The sequence below is a fragment of the Oncorhynchus mykiss genome, chromosome 12 (assembly GCF_013265735.2).
Source record: "Oncorhynchus mykiss isolate Arlee chromosome 12, USDA_OmykA_1.1, whole genome shotgun sequence".
In the NCBI taxonomy this organism is placed as follows: Eukaryota; Metazoa; Chordata; class Actinopteri; order Salmoniformes; family Salmonidae; genus Oncorhynchus; species Oncorhynchus mykiss.
This window is the reverse complement of record NC_048576.1, coordinates 5,943,317-5,964,803: the sequence shown is the minus strand read 5'-3', so window position 1 is coordinate 5,964,803 and position 21,487 is coordinate 5,943,317. Positions and strand designations below refer to the sequence as shown.

General features: G+C 46.0%; 1 protein-coding gene and 2 long non-coding RNA genes across 7 annotated transcripts in view; 1 reads left to right on the top strand and 2 right to left on the bottom strand.

Annotated features, from left to right (window-relative positions):
• The first annotated feature begins 14,436 nt into the window (after window positions 1-14,436).
• LOC118937619 lies at window positions 14,437-16,971 on the top strand. Of its 2 annotated transcripts, none has more exons than XR_005034848.1 (2): window positions 14,437-15,469; window positions 15,530-16,971. It is a non-coding gene; the product is annotated as an uncharacterized LOC118937619 (long non-coding RNA). The 2 variants fall into 2 exon arrangements; XR_005034847.1 differs by having other exon boundaries at window positions 15,500-16,971.
• Window positions 14,839-18,895, bottom strand: LOC118937618. Its single transcript, XR_005034846.1, has 2 exons — window positions 16,836-18,895; window positions 14,839-16,799 (listed from the first exon to the last, which is right to left on the bottom strand). It is a non-coding gene; the product is annotated as an uncharacterized LOC118937618 (long non-coding RNA).
• An 892-nt stretch (window positions 18,896-19,787) lies between these two features.
• The window catches only part of hook3 (hook microtubule-tethering protein 3), a 56,353-nt gene continuing 54,653 nt past the window's right edge, over window positions 19,788-21,487 (bottom strand). For 3 of the 4 annotated variants that reach the window (XM_036936775.1, XM_036936771.1, XM_036936772.1), the window contains one exon: window positions 19,788-20,378. In XM_036936775.1, the coding sequence (XP_036792670.1) occupies window positions 20,238-20,378 (141 nt within the window). In that variant the 3' untranslated portion in view covers window positions 19,788-20,237. The remainder of the gene's footprint in view (window positions 20,379-21,487) is intronic. The other variant, XM_036936773.1, reaches the window with a different exon arrangement.

The window sequence follows — 21,487 nt, the reverse complement described above, 5'->3', positions numbered from 1 at the left end:
CAACCCCAGTGTTATATCTGTCTAGGAGACTCTATACTCCAACCCTAGTGTTGTCTGTCTAGGAGACTCTATACTCCAACCCCAGTGTTGTCTGTCTAGGAGACTCTATACTCCAACCCTAGTGTTGTCTGTCTAGGAGACTCTATACTCCAACCCTAGTGTTGTCTGTCTAGGAGACTCTATACTCCAACCCCAGTGTTATATCTGTCTAGGAGACTCTATACTCCAACCCTAGTGTTGTCTGTCTAGAAGACTCTATACTCCAACCCTAGTGTTGTCTGTCTAGGAGACTCTATACTCCAACCCCAGTGTTGTCTGTCTAGGAGACTCTATACTCCAACCCTAGTGTTGTCTGTCTAGGAGACTCTATACTCCAACCCCAGTGTTGTCTGTCTAGGAGACTCTATACTCCAACCCTAGTGTTGTCTGTCTAGGAGACTCTATACTCCAACCCCAGTGTTGTCTGTCTAGGAGACTCTATACTCCAACCCCAGTGTTGTCTGTCTAGGAGACTCTATACTCCAACCCCAGTGTTATATCTGTCTAGGAGACTCTATACTCCAACCCCAGTGTTGTCTGTCTAGGAGACTCTATACTCCAACCCCAGTGTTATATCTGTCTAGGAGACTCTATACTCCAACCCCAGTGTTGTCTGTCTAGGAGACTCTATACTCCAACCCTAGTGTTGTCTGTCTAGGAGACTCTATACTCCAACCCCAGTGTTGTCTGTCTAGGAGACTCTATACTCCAACCCTAGTGTTGTCTGTCTAGGAGACTCTATACTCCAACCCTAGTGTTGTCTGTCTAGGAGACTCTATACTCCAACCCCAGTGTTGTCTGTCTAGAAGACTCTATACTCCAACCCCAGTGTTGTCTGTCTAGAAGACTCTATACTCCAACCCTAGTGTTGTCTGTCTAGGAGACTCTATACTCCAACCCTAGTGTTGTCTGTCTAGGAGACTCTATACTCCAACCCCAGTGTTGTCTGTCTAGGAGACTCTATACTCCAACCCCAGTGTTGTCTGTCTAGAAGACTCTATACTCCAACCCTAGTGTTGTCTGTCTAGGAGACTCTATACTCCAACCCTAGTGTTGTCTGTCTAGGAGACTCTATACTCCAACCCTAGTGTTGTCTGTCTAGGAGACTCTATACTCCAACCCCAGTGTTATATCTGTCTAGGAGACTCTATACTCCAACCCCAGTGTTGTCTGTCTAGGAGACTCTATACTCCAACCCTAGTGTTGTCTGTCTAGGAGACTCTATACTCCAACCCCAGTGTTGTCTGTCTAGGAGACTCTATAATCCAACCCCAGTGTTGTCTGTCTAGGAGACTCTATACTCCAACCCTAGTGTTGTCTGTCTAGGAGACTCTATACTCCAACCCCAGTGTTGTCTGTCTAGGAGACTCTATACTCCAACCCCAGTGTTGTCTGTCTAGGAGACTCTATACTCCAACCCTAGTGTTGTCTGTCTAGGAGACTCTATACTCCAACCCCAGTGTTGTCTGTCTAGAAGACTCTATACTCCAACCCCAGTGTTGTCTGTCTAGGAGACTCTATACTCCAACCCTAGTGTTGTCTGTCTAGGAGACTCTATACTCCAACCCTAGTGTTGTCTGTCTAGGAGACTCTATACTCCAACCCCAGTGTTGTCTGTCTAGGAGACTCTATACTCCAACCCTAGTGTTGTCTGTCTAGGAGACTCTATACTCCAACCCCAGTGTTATATCTGTCTAGGAGACTCTATACTCCAACCCTAGTGTTGTCTGTCTAGGAGACTCTATACTCCAACCCCAGTGTTGTCTGTCTAGGAGACTCTATACTCCAACCCTAGTGTTGTCTGTCTAGGAGACTCTATACTCCAACCCCAGTGTTGTCTGTCTAGGAGACTCTATACTCCAACCCCAGTGTTGTCTGTCTAGGAGACTCTATACTCCAACCCCAGTGTTGTCTGTCTAGGAGACTCTATACTCCAACCCCAGTGTTGTCTATCTAGGAGACTCTATACTCCAACCCCAGTGTTATATCTGTCTAGGAGACTCTATACTCCAACCCTAGTGTTGTCTGTCTAGGAGACTCTATACTCCAACCCCAGTGTTGTCTGTCTAGGAGACTCTATACTCCAACCCTAGTGATGTCTGTCTAGGAGACTCTATACTCCAACCCTAGTGTTGTCTGTCTAGGAGACTCTATACTCCAACCCTAGTGTTGTCTGTCTAGGAGACTCTATACTCCAACCCCAGTGTTGTCTGTCTAGGAGACTCTATACTCCAACCCTAGTGTTGTCTGTCTAGGAGACTCTATACTCCAACCCCAGTGTTGTCTGTCTAGGAGACTCTATACTCCAACCCTAGTGATGTCTGTCTAGGAGACTCTATACTCCAACCCTAGTGTTGTCTGTCTAGGAGACTCTATACTCCAACCCTAGTGTTGTCTGTCTAGGAGACTCTATACTCCAACCCTAGTGTTGTCTGTCTAGGAGACTCTATACTCCAACCCTAGTGTTGTCTGTCTAGGAGACTCTATACTCCAACCCTAGTGTTGTCTGTCTAGGAGACTCTATACTCCAACCCCAGTGTTGTCTGTCTAGGAGACTCTATACTCCAACCCTAGTGTTGTCTGTCTAGGAGACTCTATACTCCAACCCCAGTGTTGTCTGTCTAGGAGACTCTATACTCCAACCCCAGTGTTTTCTGTCTAGGAGACTCTATACTCCAACCCTAGTGTTGTCTGTCTAGGAGACTCTATACTCCAACCCTAGTGTTGTCTGTCTAGGAGACTCTATACTCCAACCCCAGTGTTGTCTGTCTAGAAGACTCTATACTCCAACCCCAGTGTTGTCTGTCTAGAAGACTCTATACTCCAACCCTAGTGTTGTCTGTCTAGGAGACTCTATACTCCAACCCCAGTGTTGTCTGTCTAGAAGACTCTATACTCCAACCCCAGTGTAATGTCTGTCTAGGAGACTCTATACTCCAACCCCAGTGTTGTCTGTCTAGGAGACTCTATACTCCAACCCCAGTGTTGTCTGTCTAGGAGACTCTATACTCCAACCCCAGTGTTGTCTGTCTAGGAGACTCTATACTCCAACCCCAGTGTTGTCTATCTAGGAGACTCTATACTCCAACCCCAGTGTTATATCTGTCTAGGAGACTCTATACTCCAACCCTAGTGTTGTCTGTCTAGGAGACTCTATACTCCAACCCCAGTGTTGTCTGTCTAGGAGACTCTATACTCCAACCCTAGTGTTGTCTGTCTAGGAGACTCTATACTCCAACCCTAGTGTTGTCTGTCTAGGAGACTCTATACTCCAACCCCAGTGTTATATCTGTCTAGGAGACTCTATACTCCAACCCTAGTGTTGTCTGTCTAGAAGACTCTATACTCCAACCCTAGTGTTGTCTGTCTAGGAGACTCTATACTCCAACCCCAGTGTTGTCTGTCTAGGAGACTCTATACTCCAACCCTAGTGTTGTCTGTCTAGGAGACTCTATACTCCAACCCCAGTGTTGTCTGTCTAGGAGACTCTATACTCCAACCCTAGTGTTGTCTGTCTAGGAGACTCTATACTCCAACCCCAGTGTTGTCTGTCTAGGAGACTCTATACTCCAACCCCAGTGTTGTCTGTCTAGGAGACTCTATACTCCAACCCCAGTGTTATATCTGTCTAGGAGACTCTATACTCCAACCCCAGTGTTGTCTGTCTAGGAGACTCTATACTCCAACCCCAGTGTTATATCTGTCTAGGAGACTCTATACTCCAACCCCAGTGTTGTCTGTCTAGGAGACTCTATACTCCAACCCTAGTGTTGTCTGTCTAGGAGACTCTATACTCCAACCCCAGTGTTGTCTGTCTAGGAGACTCTATACTCCAACCCTAGTGTTGTCTGTCTAGGAGACTCTATACTCCAACCCTAGTGTTGTCTGTCTAGGAGACTCTATACTCCAACCCCAGTGTTGTCTGTCTAGAAGACTCTATACTCCAACCCCAGTGTTGTCTGTCTAGAAGACTCTATACTCCAACCCTAGTGTTGTCTGTCTAGGAGACTCTATACTCCCTACCCTAGTGTTGTCTGTCTAGGAGACTCTATACTCCAACCCCAGTGTTGTCTGTCTAGGAGACTCTATACTCCAACCCCAGTGTTGTCTGTCTAGAAGACTCTATACTCCAACCCTAGTGTTGTCTGTCTAGGAGACTCTATACTCCAACCCTAGTGTTGTCTGTCTAGGAGACTCTATACTCCAACCCTAGTGTTGTCTGTCTAGGAGACTCTATACTCCAACCCCAGTGTTATATCTGTCTAGGAGACTCTATACTCCAACCCCAGTGTTGTCTGTCTAGGAGACTCTATACTCCAACCCTAGTGTTGTCTGTCTAGGAGACTCTATACTCCAACCCCAGTGTTGTCTGTCTAGGAGACTCTATAATCCAACCCCAGTGTTGTCTGTCTAGGAGACTCTATACTCCAACCCTAGTGTTGTCTGTCTAGGAGACTCTATACTCCAACCCCAGTGTTGTCTGTCTAGGAGACTCTATACTCCAACCCCAGTGTTGTCTGTCTAGGAGACTCTATACTCCAACCCTAGTGTTGTCTGTCTAGGAGACTCTATACTCCAACCCCAGTGTTGTCTGTCTAGAAGACTCTATACTCCAACCCCAGTGTTGTCTGTCTAGGAGACTCTATACTCCAACCCTAGTGTTGTCTGTCTAGGAGACTCTATACTCCAACCCTAGTGTTGTCTGTCTAGGAGACTCTATACTCCAACCCCAGTGTTGTCTGTCTAGGAGACTCTATACTCCAACCCTAGTGTTGTCTGTCTAGGAGACTCTATACTCCAACCCCAGTGTTATATCTGTCTAGGAGACTCTATACTCCAACCCTAGTGTTGTCTGTCTAGGAGACTCTATACTCCAACCCCAGTGTTGTCTGTCTAGGAGACTCTATACTCCAACCCTAGTGTTGTCTGTCTAGGAGACTCTATACTCCAACCCCAGTGTTGTCTGTCTAGGAGACTCTATACTCCAACCCTAGTGTTGTCTGTCTAGGAGACTCTATACTCCAACCCCAGTGTTGTCTGTCTAGAAGACTCTATACTCCAACCCTAGTGTTGTCTGTCTAGGAGACTCTATACTCCAACCCCAGTGTTGTCTGTCTAGAAGACTCTATACTCCAACCCCAGTGTAATGTCTGTCTAGGAGACTCTATACTCCAACCCCAGTGTTGTCTGTCTAGGAGACTCTATACTCCAACCCCAGTGTTGTCTGTCTAGGAGACTCTATACTCCAACCCCAGTGTTGTCTGTCTAGGAGACTCTATACTCCAACCCCAGTGTTGTCTGTCTAGGAGACTCTATACTCCAACCCCAGTGTTGTCTGTCTAGGAGACTCTATACTCCAACCCCAGTGTTGTCTATCTAGGAGACTCTATACTCCAACCCCAGTGTTATATCTGTCTAGGAGACTCTATACTCCAACCCTAGTGATGTCTGTCTAGGAGACTCTATACTCCAACCCTAGTGTTGTCTGTCTAGGAGACTCTATACTCCAACCCTAGTGTTGTCTGTCTAGGAGACTCTATACTCCAACCCCAGTGTTGTCTGTCTAGGAGACTCTATACTCCAACCCTAGTGTTGTCTGTCTAGGAGACTCTATACTCCAACCCCAGTGTTATATCTGTCTAGGAGACTCTATACTCCAACCCTAGTGTTGTCTGTCTAGGAGACTCTATACTCCAACCCCAGTGTTGTCTGTCTAGGAGACTCTATACTCCAACCCTAGTGTTGTCTGTCTAGGAGACTCTATACTCCAACCCCAGTGTTATATCTGTCTAGGAGACTCTATACTCCAACCCTAGTGTTGTCTGTCTAGGAGACTCTATACTCCAACCCCAGTGTTGTCTGTCTAGGAGACTCTATACTCCAACCCTAGTGTTGTCTGTCTAGGAGACTCTATACTCCAACCCCAGTGTTGTCTGTCTAGGAGACTCTATACTCCAACCCTAGTGTTGTCTGTCTAGGAGACTCTATACTCCAACCCCAGTGTTGTCTGTCTAGAAGACTCTATACTCCAACCCTAGTGTTGTCTGTCTAGGAGACTCTATACTCCAACCCCAGTGTTGTCTGTCTAGAAGACTCTATACTCCAACCCCAGTGTAATGTCTGTCTAGGAGACTCTATACTCCAACCCTAGTGTTGTCTGTCTAGGAGACTCTATACTCCAACCCCAGTGTTGTCTGTCTAGGAGACTCTATACTCCAACCCTAGTGATGTCTGTCTAGGAGACTCTATACTCCAACCCTAGTGTTGTCTGTCTAGGAGACTCTATACTCCAACCCTAGTGTTGTCTGTCTAGGAGACTCTATACTCCAACCCTAGTGTTGTCTGTCTAGGAGACTCTATACTCCAACCCTAGTGTTGTCTGTCTAGGAGACTCTATACTCCAACCCCAGTGTTGTATGTCTAGGAGACTCTATACTCCAACCCTAGTGTTGTCTGTCTAGGAGACTCTATACTCCAACCCCAGTGTTGTCTGTCTAGGAGACTCTATACTCCAACCCCAGTGTTGTCTGTCTAGGAGACTCTATACTCCAACCCTAGTGTTGTCTGTCTAGGAGACTCTATACTCCAACCCTAGTGTTGTCTGTCTAGGAGACTCTATTCTCCAACCCCAGTGTTGTCTGTCTAGAAGACTCTATACTCCAACCCCAGTGTTGTCTGTCTAGAAGACTCTATACTCCAACCCTAGTGTTGTCTGTCTAGGAGACTCCATACTCCAACCCCAGTGTTGTCTGTCTAGAAGACTCTATACTCCAACCCCAGTGTAATGTCTGTCTAGGAGACTCTATACTCCAACCCCAGTGTTGTCTGTCTAGGAGACTCTATACTCCAACCCCAGTGTTGTCTATCTAGGAGACTCTATACTCCAACCCCAGTGTTATATCTGTCTAGGAGACTCTATACTCCAACCCTAGTGTTGTCTGTCTAGGAGACTCTATACTCCAACCCCAGTGTTGTCTGTCTAGGAGACTCTATACTCCAACCCTAGTGATGTCTGTCTAGGAGACTCTATACTCCAACCCTAGTGTTGTCTGTCTAGGAGACTCTATACTCCAACCCTAGTGTTGTCTGTCTAGGAGACTCTATACTCCAACGCTAGTGTTGTCTGTCTAGGAGACTCTATACTCCAACCCCAGTGTTGTCTGTCTAGGAGACTCTATACTCCAACCCTAGTGTTGTCTGTCTAGGAGACTCTATACTCCAACCCCAGTGTTGTCTGTCTAGGAGACTCTATACTCCAACCCCAGTGTTGTCTGTCTAGGAGACTCTATACTCCAACCCTAGTGTTGTCTGTCTAGGAGACTCTATACTCCAACCCTAGTGTTGTCTGTCTAGGAGACTCTATACTCCAATCCCAGTGTTGTCTGTCTAGGAGACTCTATACTCCAACCCTAGTGTAATGTCTGTCTAGGAGACTCTATACTCCAATCCCAGTGTTGTCTGTCTAGGAGACTCTATACTCCAACCCTAGTGTAATGTCTGTCTAGGAGACTCTATACTCCAACCCCAGTGTTGTCTGTCTAGGAGACTCTATACTCCAACCCCAGTGTTGTCTTTCTAGGAGACTCTATACTCCAACCCCAGTGTTGTCTATCTAGGAGACTCTATACTCCAACCCCAGTGTTATATCTGTCTAGGAGACTCTATACTCCAACCCTAGTGTTGTCTGTCTAGAAGACTCTATACTCCAACCCTAGTGTTGTCTGTCTAGGAGACTCTATACTCCAACCCTAGTGTTGTCTGTCTAGGAGACTCTATACTCCAACCCCAGTGTTGTCTGTCTAGGAGACTCTATACTCCAACCCCAGTGTTGTCTGTCTAGGAGACTCTATACTCCAACCCCAGTGTTATATCTGTCTAGGAGACTCTATACTCCAACCCCAGTGTTGTCTGTCTAGGAGACTCTATACTCCAACCCCAGTGTTATATCTGTCTAGGAGACTCTATACTCCAACCCCAGTGTTGTCTGTCTAGGAGACTCTATACTCCAACCCTAGTGTTGTCTGTCTAGGAGACTCTATACTCCAACCCCAGTGTTGTCTGTCTAGGAGACTCTATACTCCAACCCTAGTGTTGTCTGTCTAGGAGACTCTATACTCCAACCCTAGTGTTGTCTGTCTAGGAGACTCTATACTCCAACCCCAGTGTTGTCTGTCTAGAAGACTCTATACTCCAACCCCAGTGTTGTCTGTCTAGAAGACTCTATACTCCAACCCTAGTGTTGTCTGTCTAGGAGACTCTATACTCCCTACCCTAGTGTTGTCTGTCTAGGAGACTCTATACTCCAACCCCAGTGTTGTCTGTCTAGGAGACTCTATACTCCAACCCCAGTGTTGTCTGTCTAGAAGACTCTATACTCCAACCCTAGTGTTGTCTGTCTAGGAGACTCTATACTCCAACCCTAGTGTTGTCTGTCTAGGAGACTCTATACTCCAACCCTAGTGTTGTCTGTCTAGGAGACTCTATACTCCAACCCCAGTGTTATATCTGTCTAGGAGACTCTATACTCCAACCCCAGTGTTGTCTGTCTAGGAGACTCTATACTCCAACCCTAGTGTTGTCTGTCTAGGAGACTCTATACTCCAACCCCAGTGTTGTCTGTCTAGGAGACTCTATAATCCAACCCCAGTGTTGTCTGTCTAGGAGACTCTATACTCCAACCCTAGTGTTGTCTGTCTAGGAGACTCTATACTCCAACCCCAGTGTTGTCTGTCTAGGAGACTCTATACTCCAACCCCAGTGTTGTCTGTCTAGGAGACTCTATACTCCAACCCTAGTGTTGTCTGTCTAGGAGACTCTATACTCCAACCCCAGTGTTGTCTGTCTAGAAGACTCTATACTCCAACCCCAGTGTTGTCTGTCTAGGAGACTCTATACTCCAACCCTAGTGTTGTCTGTCTAGGAGACTCTATACTCCAACCCTAGTGTTGTCTGTCTAGGAGACTCTATACTCCAACCCCAGTGTTGTCTGTCTAGGAGACTCTATACTCCAACCCTAGTGTTGTCTGTCTAGGAGACTCTATACTCCAACCCCAGTGTTATATCTGTCTAGGAGACTCTATACTCCAACCCTAGTGTTGTCTGTCTAGGAGACTCTATACTCCAACCCCAGTGTTGTCTGTCTAGGAGACTCTATACTCCAACCCTAGTGTTGTCTGTCTAGGAGACTCTATACTCCAACCCCAGTGTTGTCTGTCTAGGAGACTCTATACTCCAACCCTAGTGTTGTCTGTCTAGGAGACTCTATACTCCAACCCCAGTGTTGTCTGTCTAGAAGACTCTATACTCCAACCCTAGTGTTGTCTGTCTAGGAGACTCTATACTCCAACCCCAGTGTTGTCTGTCTAGAAGACTCTATACTCCAACCCCAGTGTAATGTCTGTCTAGGAGACTCTATACTCCAACCCCAGTGTTGTCTGTCTAGGAGACTCTATACTCCAACCCCAGTGTTGTCTGTCTAGGAGACTCTATACTCCAACCCCAGTGTTGTCTGTCTAGGAGACTCTATACTCCAACCCCAGTGTTGTCTGTCTAGGAGACTCTATACTCCAACCCCAGTGTTGTCTGTCTAGGAGACTCTATACTCCAACCCCAGTGTTGTCTATCTAGGAGACTCTATACTCCAACCCCAGTGTTATATCTGTCTAGGAGACTCTATACTCCAACCCTAGTGTTGTCTGTCTAGGAGACTCTATACTCCAACCCCAGTGTTGTCTGTCTAGGAGACTCTATACTCCAACCCTAGTGATGTCTGTCTAGGAGACTCTATACTCCAACCCTAGTGTTGTCTGTCTAGGAGACTCTATACTCCAACCCTAGTGTTGTCTGTCTAGGAGACTCTATACTCCAACCCCAGTGTTGTCTGTCTAGGAGACTCTATACTCCAACCCTAGTGTTGTCTGTCTAGGAGACTCTATACTCCAACCCCAGTGTTATATCTGTCTAGGAGACTCTATACTCCAACCCTAGTGTTGTCTGTCTAGGAGACTCTATACTCCAACCCCAGTGTTGTCTGTCTAGGAGACTCTATACTCCAACCCTAGTGTTGTCTGTCTAGGAGACTCTATACTCCAACCCCAGTGTTATATCTGTCTAGGAGACTCTATACTCCAACCCTAGTGTTGTCTGTCTAGGAGACTCTATACTCCAACCCCAGTGTTGTCTGTCTAGGAGACTCTATACTCCAACCCTAGTGTTGTCTGTCTAGGAGACTCTATACTCCAACCCCAGTGTTGTCTGTCTAGGAGACTCTATACTCCAACCCTAGTGTTGTCTGTCTAGGAGACTCTATACTCCAACCCCAGTGTTGTCTGTCTAGAAGACTCTATACTCCAACCCTAGTGTTGTCTGTCTAGGAGACTCTATACTCCAACCCCAGTGTTGTCTGTCTAGAAGACTCTATACTCCAACCCCAGTGTAATGTCTGTCTAGGAGACTCTATACTCCAACCCTAGTGTTGTCTGTCTAGGAGACTCTATACTCCAACCCCAGTGTTGTCTGTCTAGGAGACTCTATACTCCAACCCTAGTGATGTCTGTCTAGGAGACTCTATACTCCAACCCTAGTGTTGTCTGTCTAGGAGACTCTATACTCCAACCCTAGTGTTGTCTGTCTAGGAGACTCTATACTCCAACCCTAGTGTTGTCTGTCTAGGAGACTCTATACTCCAACCCTAGTGTTGTCTGTCTAGGAGACTCTATACTCCAACCCCAGTGTTGTATGTCTAGGAGACTCTATACTCCAACCCTAGTGTTGTCTGTCTAGGAGACTCTATACTCCAACCCCAGTGTTGTCTGTCTAGGAGACTCTATACTCCAACCCCAGTGTTGTCTGTCTAGGAGACTCTATACTCCAACCCTAGTGTTGTCTGTCTAGGAGACTCTATACTCCAACCCTAGTGTTGTCTGTCTAGGAGACTCTATTCTCCAACCCCAGTGTTGTCTGTCTAGAAGACTCTATACTCCAACCCCAGTGTTGTCTGTCTAGAAGACTCTATACTCCAACCCTAGTGTTGTCTGTCTAGGAGACTCCATACTCCAACCCCAGTGTTGTCTGTCTAGAAGACTCTATACTCCAACCCCAGTGTAATGTCTGTCTAGGAGACTCTATACTCCAACCCCAGTGTTGTCTGTCTAGGAGACTCTATACTCCAACCCCAGTGTTGTCTATCTAGGAGACTCTATACTCCAACCCCAGTGTTATATCTGTCTAGGAGACTCTATACTCCAACCCTAGTGTTGTCTGTCTAGGAGACTCTATACTCCAACCCTAGTGATGTCTGTCTAGGAGACTCTATACTCCAACCCTAGTGTTGTCTGTCTAGGAGACTCTATACTCCAACCCTAGTGTTGTCTGTCTAGGAGACTCTATACTCCAACGCTAGTGTTGTCTGTCTAGGAGACTCTATACTCCAACCCCAGTGTTGTCTGTCTAGGAGACTCTATACTCCAACCCTAGTGTTGTCTGTCTAGGAGACTCTATACTCCAACCCCAGTGTTGTCTGTCTAGGAGACTCTATACTCCAACCCCAGTGTTGTCTGTCTAGGAGACTCTATACTCCAACCCTAGTGTTGTCTGTCTAGGAGACTCTATACTCCAACCCTAGTGTTGTCTGTCTAGGAGACTCTATACTCCAATCCCAGTGTTGTCTGTCTAGGAGACTCTATACTCCAACCCTAGTGTAATGTCTGTCTAGGAGACTCTATACTCCAATCCCAGTGTTGTCTGTCTAGGAGACTCTATACTCCAACCCTAGTGTAATGTCTGTCTAGGAGACTCTATACTCCAACCCCAGTGTTGTCTGTCTAGGAGACTCTATACTCCAACCCCAGTGTTGTCTTTCTAGGAGACTCTATACTCCAACCCCAGTGTTGTCTATCTAGGAGACTCTATACTCCAACCCCAGTGTTATATCTGTCTAGGAGACTCTATACTCCAACCCTAGTGTTGTCTGTCTAGAAGACTCTATACTCCAACCCTAGTGTTGTCTGTCTAGGAGACTCTATACTCCAACCCCAGTGTTGTCTGTCTAGGAGACTCTATACTCCAACCCTAGTGTTGTCTGTCTAGGAGACTCTATACTCCAACCCCAGTGTTGTCTGTCTAGGAGACTCTATACTCCAACCCTAGTGTTGTCTGTCTAGGAGACTCTATACTCCAACCCCAGTGTTGTCTGTCTAGGAGACTCTATACTCCAACCCCAGTGTTGTCTGTCTAGGAGACTCTATACTCCAACCCCAGTGTTATATCTGTCTAGGAGACTCTATACTCCAACCCCAGTGTTGTCTGTCTAGGAGACTCTATACTCCAACCCTAGTGTTGTCTGTCTAGGAGACTCTATACTCCAACCCCAGTGTTGTCTGTCTAGGAGACTCTATACTCCAACCCCAGTGTTGTCTGTCTAGGAGACTCTATACTCCAACCCTAGTGTTGTCTGTCTAGGAGACTCTATACTCCAACCCCAGTGTTGTCTGTCTAGAAGACTCTATACTCCAACCCCAGTGTTGTCTGTCTAGAAGACTCTATACTCCAACCCCAGTGGAGTCTGTCTAGGAGACTCTATACTCCAACCCTAGTGTTATATCTGTCTAGGAGACTCTATACTCCAACCCCAGTGTAATGTCTGTCTAGGAGACTCTATACTCTAACCCCAGTGTAATGTCTGTCTAGGAGACTCTATACTCCAACCCCAGTGTAATGTCTGTCTAGGAGACTCTATACTCCAACCCTAGTGTTATATCTGTCTAGGAGACTCTATACTCCAACCCTAGTGTAATGTCTGTCTAGGAGACTCTATACTCCAACCCCAGTGTTATATCTGTCTAGGAGACTCTATACTCCAACCCCAGTGTTGTCTGTCTAGGAGAATCTATACTCCAACCCCAGTGTTGTCTGTCTAGGAGACTCTATACTCCAACCCCAGTGTTGTCTGTCTAGGAGACTCTATACTCCAACCCCAGTGTTGTCTGTCTAGGAGACTCTATACTCCAACCCTAGTGATGTCTGTCTAGGAGACTCTATACTCCAACCCCAGTGTTGTCTGTCTAGGAGACTCTATACTCCAACCCCAGTGTAATGTCTGTCTAGGAGATCCAAGACTCCAACCTCAGCTCATTTCCCAGGGAACCTGTGAAGGCATTCCTTCACACCATTCCCTGACCAACCACAACCTCCCCTCCCGGCTCCAGTGTGTTCAAAAAGCTGCCATTTGAAACCGCAGTGTCAGTCAGGACAGGGGCACCAAGCAGGCAGTTCTGCTTGTATTGTAACCTGTAGTAGTACGTTCCGCATCAAGATGGGAAGCAGACGAAGGACAACTCTCTCTCAGCATTACAATGTTAAAACAGAGAAGGGGAGGGAGGGTGGGGGGGTGTTTGACCGTCATTCTCCCACGGACGATGGCACAACACAATCAGTGGCTTAGAAAAAGGTCTTACAACATTGTTTTTTTTTTTTGGGGGGGGGGGGGGGGGGGGGTGGTTAGAAAACGTGAATATGACTTTCTATAAAAAGACTCAAGAGAAACAGGTGAATTTAGTTTTATACAATATTTATTACAACTCCCTCGCCAGCTGTACATGTTCGCATCATATCAACAAGTTTTACAAGGACAGGTAACTGTGAAATCCATCCGATTTAAAATATCACGTTCTCTTCTCAAATGACCGCGCACTTCCTCGTTCACTGTTTGTTTCTCCCATACGGCGGTGCGTACACATCGTATACAAGCATCAATATAAACACATGGAAAAATGGACAAGGTTATTTGGTAATTCAGTTAAATGTAAAATACAAGTGTTCTTCCTATGAATAAAAATACAGTAACCAAAAAAACCTGCTGATAAATTCTGACTGAAAAGCCGATTATTATTATTATTATTATTCAACTAATATCTTCTCCCAGAGGTTTATTATAGCCTGGTTAAACCATACTGGAACGCTGATCGCCATTGTTTGAAACATTCAGTCTGGTTTAACCAGGCTATAAATGTTTATTGTCCCATAGTTCCGGCTTCCATGTCAAGACCGCACAAACCGATCTGGGACCAGGCTAGGAGACTAACTGATCTGGGACCAGGCTAGGAGACTAACTTGATGTGGGACCAGGCTAGGAGACTAACTGATCTGGGACCAGGCCAGGAGACTAACTGATGTGGGACCAGGCTAGGAGACTAACTGATTTGGGACAAGGCTAGGAGACTAACTGATGTGGGACCAGGCTAGGAGACTAACTGATCTGGGACCAGGCTAGGAGACTAACTGATGTGGGACCAGGCTAGGAGACTAACTGATGTGGGACCAGGCTAGGAGACTAACTGATGTGGGACCAGGCTAGGAGACTAACTGATGTGGGACCAGGCTAGGAGACTAACTGATCTGGGACCAGGCTAGGAGTCTAACTGATCTGGGACCAGGCTAGGAGACTAACTGATCTGGGACCAGGCGAGGAGACTAACTGATCTGGGACCAGGCTAGGAGACTAACTGATGTGAAACTAGCTCTTAGTTCCAAACTGCACCCTATTCCCTATATAGGGCCCATAGGGCTCTGGTCTAAAGTAGTACACTAAGTAGGGTATAGTGTTCCATTTGGGATGCAGTGGGGTAGTTTTACGTTTATCGGGAGACGTGCAAAAACCAAACAGGACAGACGGTTAAGAGACACGTTGCCCTACCAATCATATCAACACACGTCAGGAGACCAGTCTTTCACACAAGAAGAGTCAAACAAAGTTCATCAGTTGCATAATAAGATTAACACATATATTTTTGTTATTATGTGAAAACTTTAATTAAAAAAGACAACAGAATCCAGGATCTACACTACTACAGCCCCTAAACCGTCTCTTCCTCACACTGGTTTTACACTGCCCCTTTAACACGTTCATAACATCCTTGTTGACTTGCTGCCTGTCTGTCCACACCTGGGTCGTGTTCATTAGGGCACATACGTTTCAAAAACATTGTGCAACACAAAAAGGCAAATAGTACTCCCTGTTTCTGTCCATTTTGGTGCATGATGAACATGACATCGCTTCAAAAAGGCTTTTGGGGAAAAGTGTTTCATATCAAATCAGCCTACTAGCTTTATAAAAGGTTAGACAGGTTATCCTCTCTCATTTAATACAACCAGAGAGAGAGAGAGAGAGAGAGAGAGGACTTCTCCCACTACTCTACCATTTAGAGAGAGAGACTTCCTAGCAGCCCCAGCTCCCCAACCTCACTAGAGGCTGTTGTGTCTGGTAGTGTCAGAGACAATATGACCAGTCAGAGACAATATGACCAGTCAGAGACAATATGACTAGGCAGAGACAATATGACCAAGCAGAGACAGGACGGAGACAATATGACCAGGCAGAGACAGGACAGAGACAATATGACCAGGCAGAGACAGGACAGAGACAATATGACCAGTCAGAGATAATATGACCAGTCAGAGACAGGACAGAGACAATATGACCAGTCAGAGACAGGACAGAGACAATATGACCAGTCAGAGACAGGACAGAGACAATATGACCAGTCAGAGACAATATGACCAGTCAGAGACAATATGACCAGTCAGAGACAGGACAGAGACAATATGACCAGTCAGAGACAGGACAGAGACAATATGACCAGTCAGAGATAATATGTTCAGTCAGAGACAGGACAGTGAAAATATGACCAGTCAGAGACAATATGACCAGTCAGAGACAATATGACCAGTCAGAGACAGGACAGAGACAATATGACCAGTCAGAGATAATATGATCAGTCAGAGACAGGACAGTGACAATATGACCAGTCAGAGACAATATGACCAGTCAGAGACAATATGACCAGTCAGAGACAGGACAGAGACAATATGACCAGTCAGAGATAATATGATCAGTCAGAGACAGGACAGTGACAATATGACCAGTCAGAGACAATATGACCAGTCAGAGACAATATGACCAGTCAGAGACAGGACAGAGACAATATGACCAGTCAGAGACAATATGACCAGTCAGAGACAGGGCAGAGACAATATGACCAGTCAGAGACAATATGACCAGTCAGAGACAGGACAGAGACAATATGACCAGGCAGAGACAATATGACCAGTCAGAGACAATATGACCAGTCAGAGACAATATGACCAGTCAGAGACAGGACAGAGACAATATGACCAGTCAGAGACAATATGACCTGTCAGAGACAGGACAGAGACAATATGACCAGTCAGAGACAATATGACCAGTCAGAGACAATATGACCAGTCAGAGACAATATGACCAGTCAGAGACAGGACAGAGACAATATGACCAGTCAGAGACAATATGACCAGTCAGAGACAGGACAGAGACAATATGACCAGTCAGTGACAATATGACCAGTCAGAGACAATATGACCAATCAGAGACAGGACAGAGACAATATGACCAGTCAGAGACAATATGACCAGTCAGAGACAGGACAGAGACAATATGACCAGTCAGAGACAGGACAGAGATAATATGACCAGTCAGAGACAGGGCAGTCAAGTTGTTTAACATGTCCAAATGATAGGTAGAGGATGAAACGATTAATGAACTAGCGAAGTAGAGTTGAGAAAGTTAAAACAAAACATTGGGATTGTGAATTTAAAAAAAAAACCTAACCAAAAAATAAATAAAAAAATTATTTAATTTAGCATCTGTCCTAACCCAAAATCAGAAATAACTTTCTCTGTTAGCTGCGCACCTCTGGGGCCCTGCGCACCTCTGGGGCCCTGCGCACCTCTGGGGCCCTGCGCACCTCTGGGGCCCTGCGCACCTCTGGGGCCCTACATTGTCCTGCTTCTGCTCCATGTGCTCTCTGCCTGTTCCATAGCAACGGCTCCGCTCGGATGATGAGAGAGAGACAGAGCTTTCAGCCTCTTTTTCCTTCACAAAAAAAAAAAAAAAAAAAACTCGACCAAACTCACGTAATAGTATTATTTTCTGTCAGATATTCTCTCGTGTCGAGTCTAACAATGTTTTTCCGGTCTTATATCAGATGAACTCGGTTGTTATTATTTGATGAGGTTGGTTCACTCCTGACACCATGTTATGATGATAAGAGATGACTGTACAGAGACGCTGCTCAGCAGAGCAGGAGGCAGCAAACCGGGACCACATTCTGACCCCTTTTTTTAACATCAATTTTTATTTTTATTTTTAATTTATTTAAAAAATGTTTACAAATCTTGGTTTTTAAATGGTACTTTTAAAATGTTAAGGAAAAATTTCCACGTCCAAAAGCTTAAAGTTCAAGACAAAACCACGAGGAGAGTTGTCAGAACACGTCAACAACGGTCTCTTTTATATCACGTTAAAACGTCTCGTATATCACTTTAAAACACGACGATGATGATACACACCCCTCGCCCCAAAACCCCCTTTTTTTTACAATGATTAATTTTTTTAAAATCAAAATCAGGAGATTCTAACGTTCCTAGTATGAAGTCTGTCTACGTTCTCCTAAATCACAACGGTAGTCACGTGAACACAGCCCAACCCGCTGGCAATCTACTGCTCATTTCATTGGACAGACACCACGGAGGGAGTACAGTACGTTAATTAGGTGGCTCAGAGTTAGACACGACGCATCAGAGAAGGAAAGGCGTAGCGCAGTGAGAACAGGAAATACGCCCCCACGTTAAACCCCCAAGATCAATTTCATATGTTATAAATCCACGTCCTCGTGGCAACAGTGGTTCTTTTACGAGTTCACGTTTTGTATTTCAGAAACCCCTTTTTTCGATACTTTCAAAATGACAATTTCCATCTGTTAGATACAGTCAGATACGACCACTGACTGTTAGTCCACTGCCTAAAACATGGACACTACCGTTTAGAAAGCAGCTGGTACACGACACACTGAAATATGAACGAAGGACCGTTTGTGGAATTCCCTGAAACAACGCAGGAGGACACGGGAGAGAGATTCTTGATCGGTGAATCGCCGGTTCCAATAATCAATAATGACGGCGCTGGCTGATATGAGCAGACGACAGAGGGGAAGAGGGCCTCATTTCAGGATCATTAATAATTCAGCCAATTAAAAAATGGTTTGATTTTAGAAACCAGTCCATTACAAATAGGAAGCTTTCTACTGTTAACATTTCTGATGATGATGATGATGACAATGAAGAAAGGCCTTGTCTAAAACACCCGGGGACACTTGTGGAATATCCTCTACAGCTAAATACACTGCCAACAGGCTAGAGGACTCCCTATACAACTAACCTTTCAAATCTCCCACTACAGGCAACAACAAGACCGTCTAACACGGACAAACGGAACCAACAGCGTTACTGAACACACATAAAAGGACACCTAAAGAGACCAACTCAGAGACATACCATATCCCTCCTCTGGTACTATACATGTCCTGACAGTCACTGACTGCACGGCATTACATCACGTTCTGTAAACATCAGATCAAGATACGAAAATATCCTCAGATTTTAGAACCATTTAAAAAAAAAAAAAAAAAAATTAAAACAGCAATCCGCTACCAATTTGTGAAAACTGCATCTCTGCTCACAACATTGTGTTAGAAAATAAATGAGTTGTTATTAGAGAGAGAGGATTCCTGACAGAATGGGAACAGAACGGTATCAGAACAGGAACAGAACAGGAACATGTTTTAGAGAAATCTGAAAACAGTTATTAGATAGAGGATTCCTGACAGAACGGTAACAGAACGGTAACAGAACGATAACAGAACGGTAACAGAGCAGGAACAGAACAGGAACAGAACGGTAACAGAGCAGGAACAGAACAGGAACAGAACAGGAACAGAGCAGGAACAGAGCAGGAACAGAACAGGAACATAACGGTAACATAACGGTAACAGGAACAGAACGGTAACAGAACAGGAACAGAACGGTAACAGAACAGGAACAGAACAGGAACAGAACGGTAACAGTATGGTAACAGAACGGTACCAGAACGGTAACAGAACAGGAACAGAACAGGAACAGAACGGTAACAGAACGGTAACAGAACGGTAACAGAACGGTAACAGAACGGTAACAGAACGGTAACAGAACGGTAACAGAACAGGAACAGAACAGGAACAGAACAGGAACAGAACAGGAACAGAACGGTAACAGAAGGGGAACAGAACAGGAACAGAACAGTAACATGTTTTAGAGAAATCTGAAAACAGTTATTAGATAGAGGATTCCTGACAGAACGGTAACAGAGCGGTAACAGAACGGTAACAGAACGGTAACAGAGCGGTAACAGAGCGGTAACAGAGCGGTAACAGAGCGGTAACATGTTTTAGCGAAATGTGCATAATAATAATAATACTGTCAGTTAAAGATCCAGGTAGACCAACTCATCCATCCTGAACTGAAGGACTGAAGAGGACAGAGAACAGCAGAACGGTACAGGAGAGGTTTAATCCATCCTGAACTGAAGGACTGAAGAGGACAGAGAACAGCAGAACGGTACAGGTTTAGTCCATCCTGAGGTGTCTGGATTGCTTGGCAGAGCAGATGCCCGTTACAGAGTAGCGTCTGTCTGTCTGGTGGATAACTGGAGGGTTCCGGGGCTGGGGTCAGTTGTTGCCGAGGCTACCTGGCCTGGAGGGTCAGGACTCAGGGTGAAGGGTCAGGTAGGGGTCATGGTGCCGTGTCTACCTGGCCTGGAGGGTCAGGACTCAGGGTGAAGGGTCAGGTAGGGGTCATGGGGCCGTGTCTACCTGGCCTGGAGGGTCAGGACTCACGGTGAAGGGTCAGGTAGGGGTCATGGTGCCGTGTCTACCTGGCCTGGAGGGTCAGGACAGGGCTCAGGGTCAGGTAGGGGTCATGGTGTCGTGTCTACCTGGCCTGGAGGGTCAGGACTCACGGTGAAGGGTCAGGTAGGGGTCATGGTGCCGTGTCTACCTGGCCTGGAGGGTCAGGACAGGGCTCAGGGTCAGGTAGGGGTCATGGTGTTGTGTCTACCTGGCCTGGAGGGTCAAGACAGGGCTCAGGGTCAGGTAGGGGTCATGGTGCCGTGTCTACCTGGCCTGGAGGGTCAGGACAGGGCTCAGGGTCAGGTAGGGGTCATGGTGCCGTGTCTACCTGGCCTGGAGGGTCAGGACAGGGCTCAGGGTCAGGTAGGGGTCATTGTGCCGTGTCTACCTGGCCTGGAGGGTCAGGACAGGGCTCAGGGTCAGGTAGGGGTCATGGTGCCGTGTCTACCTGGCGGTGGTAGGCTGTACGTGTCCGGGGTAAGAGCGGCGTGTGCTGGTAGCCTGTCTCTGGCGGGCCAGGAAGGACTGTCCTGAACCCGTACTGGCCAGACGGTCCTCTGCTGCCTTCTTCTGTAGAGCCATGCCCTGAGGGAGGGGGACACACACACGGTGGCTTCATTAAGACAGATATTCATTAAAGGAATTGATGGTTAAATCCCCTGCGTCTGTTGTGGGACATTTCTTCAAACGTTTTACTCACAATCGCTGAAACCAGACAGCACCACTACTACAAATAACACACTGAAACCAGACAGCACCACTACTACAAATAACACACTGAAACCAGACAGCACCACTACTACAAATAACACACTGAAACCAGACAGCACCACTACTACTACAAATAACACACTGAAACCAGACAGCACCACCACTACTACAAATAACACACTGAAACCAGACAGCACCACCACTACTACAAATAACACACTGAAACCAGACAGCACCACTACTACAAATAACACACTGAAACCAGACAGCACCACTACTACAAATAACACACTGAAGCCAGCCAGCACCACTACTACTACAAATAACACACTGAAACCAGACAGCACCACTACTACAAATAACACACTGAAGACAGACAGCACCACTACTACAAATAACACACTGAAACCAGACAGCACCACTACTACAAATAACACACTGAAACCAGACAGCACCACTACTACAAATAACACACTGAAACCAGACAGCACCACTACTACAAATAACACACTGAAACCAGACAGCACCACTACTACCAATAACACACTGAAGACAGACAGCACCACTACTATAAATAACACACTGAAGACAGACAGCACCACTACTACAAATAACACACTGAAACCAGACAGCACCACTACTACAAATAACACACTGAAACCAGACAGCACCACTACTACAAATAACACACTGAAGCCAGACAGCACCACTACTACAAATAACACACTGAAACCAGACAGCACCACTACTACAAATAACACACTGAAACCAGACAGCACCACTACTACAAATAACACACTGAAACCAGACAGCACCACTACTATAAATAACACACTGAAACCAGACAGCACCACCACTACTACAAATAACACACTGAAACCAGACAGCACCACCACTACAAATAACACACTGAAACCAGACAGCACCACCACTACTACAAATAACACACTGAAACCAGACAGCACCACCACTACTACAAATAA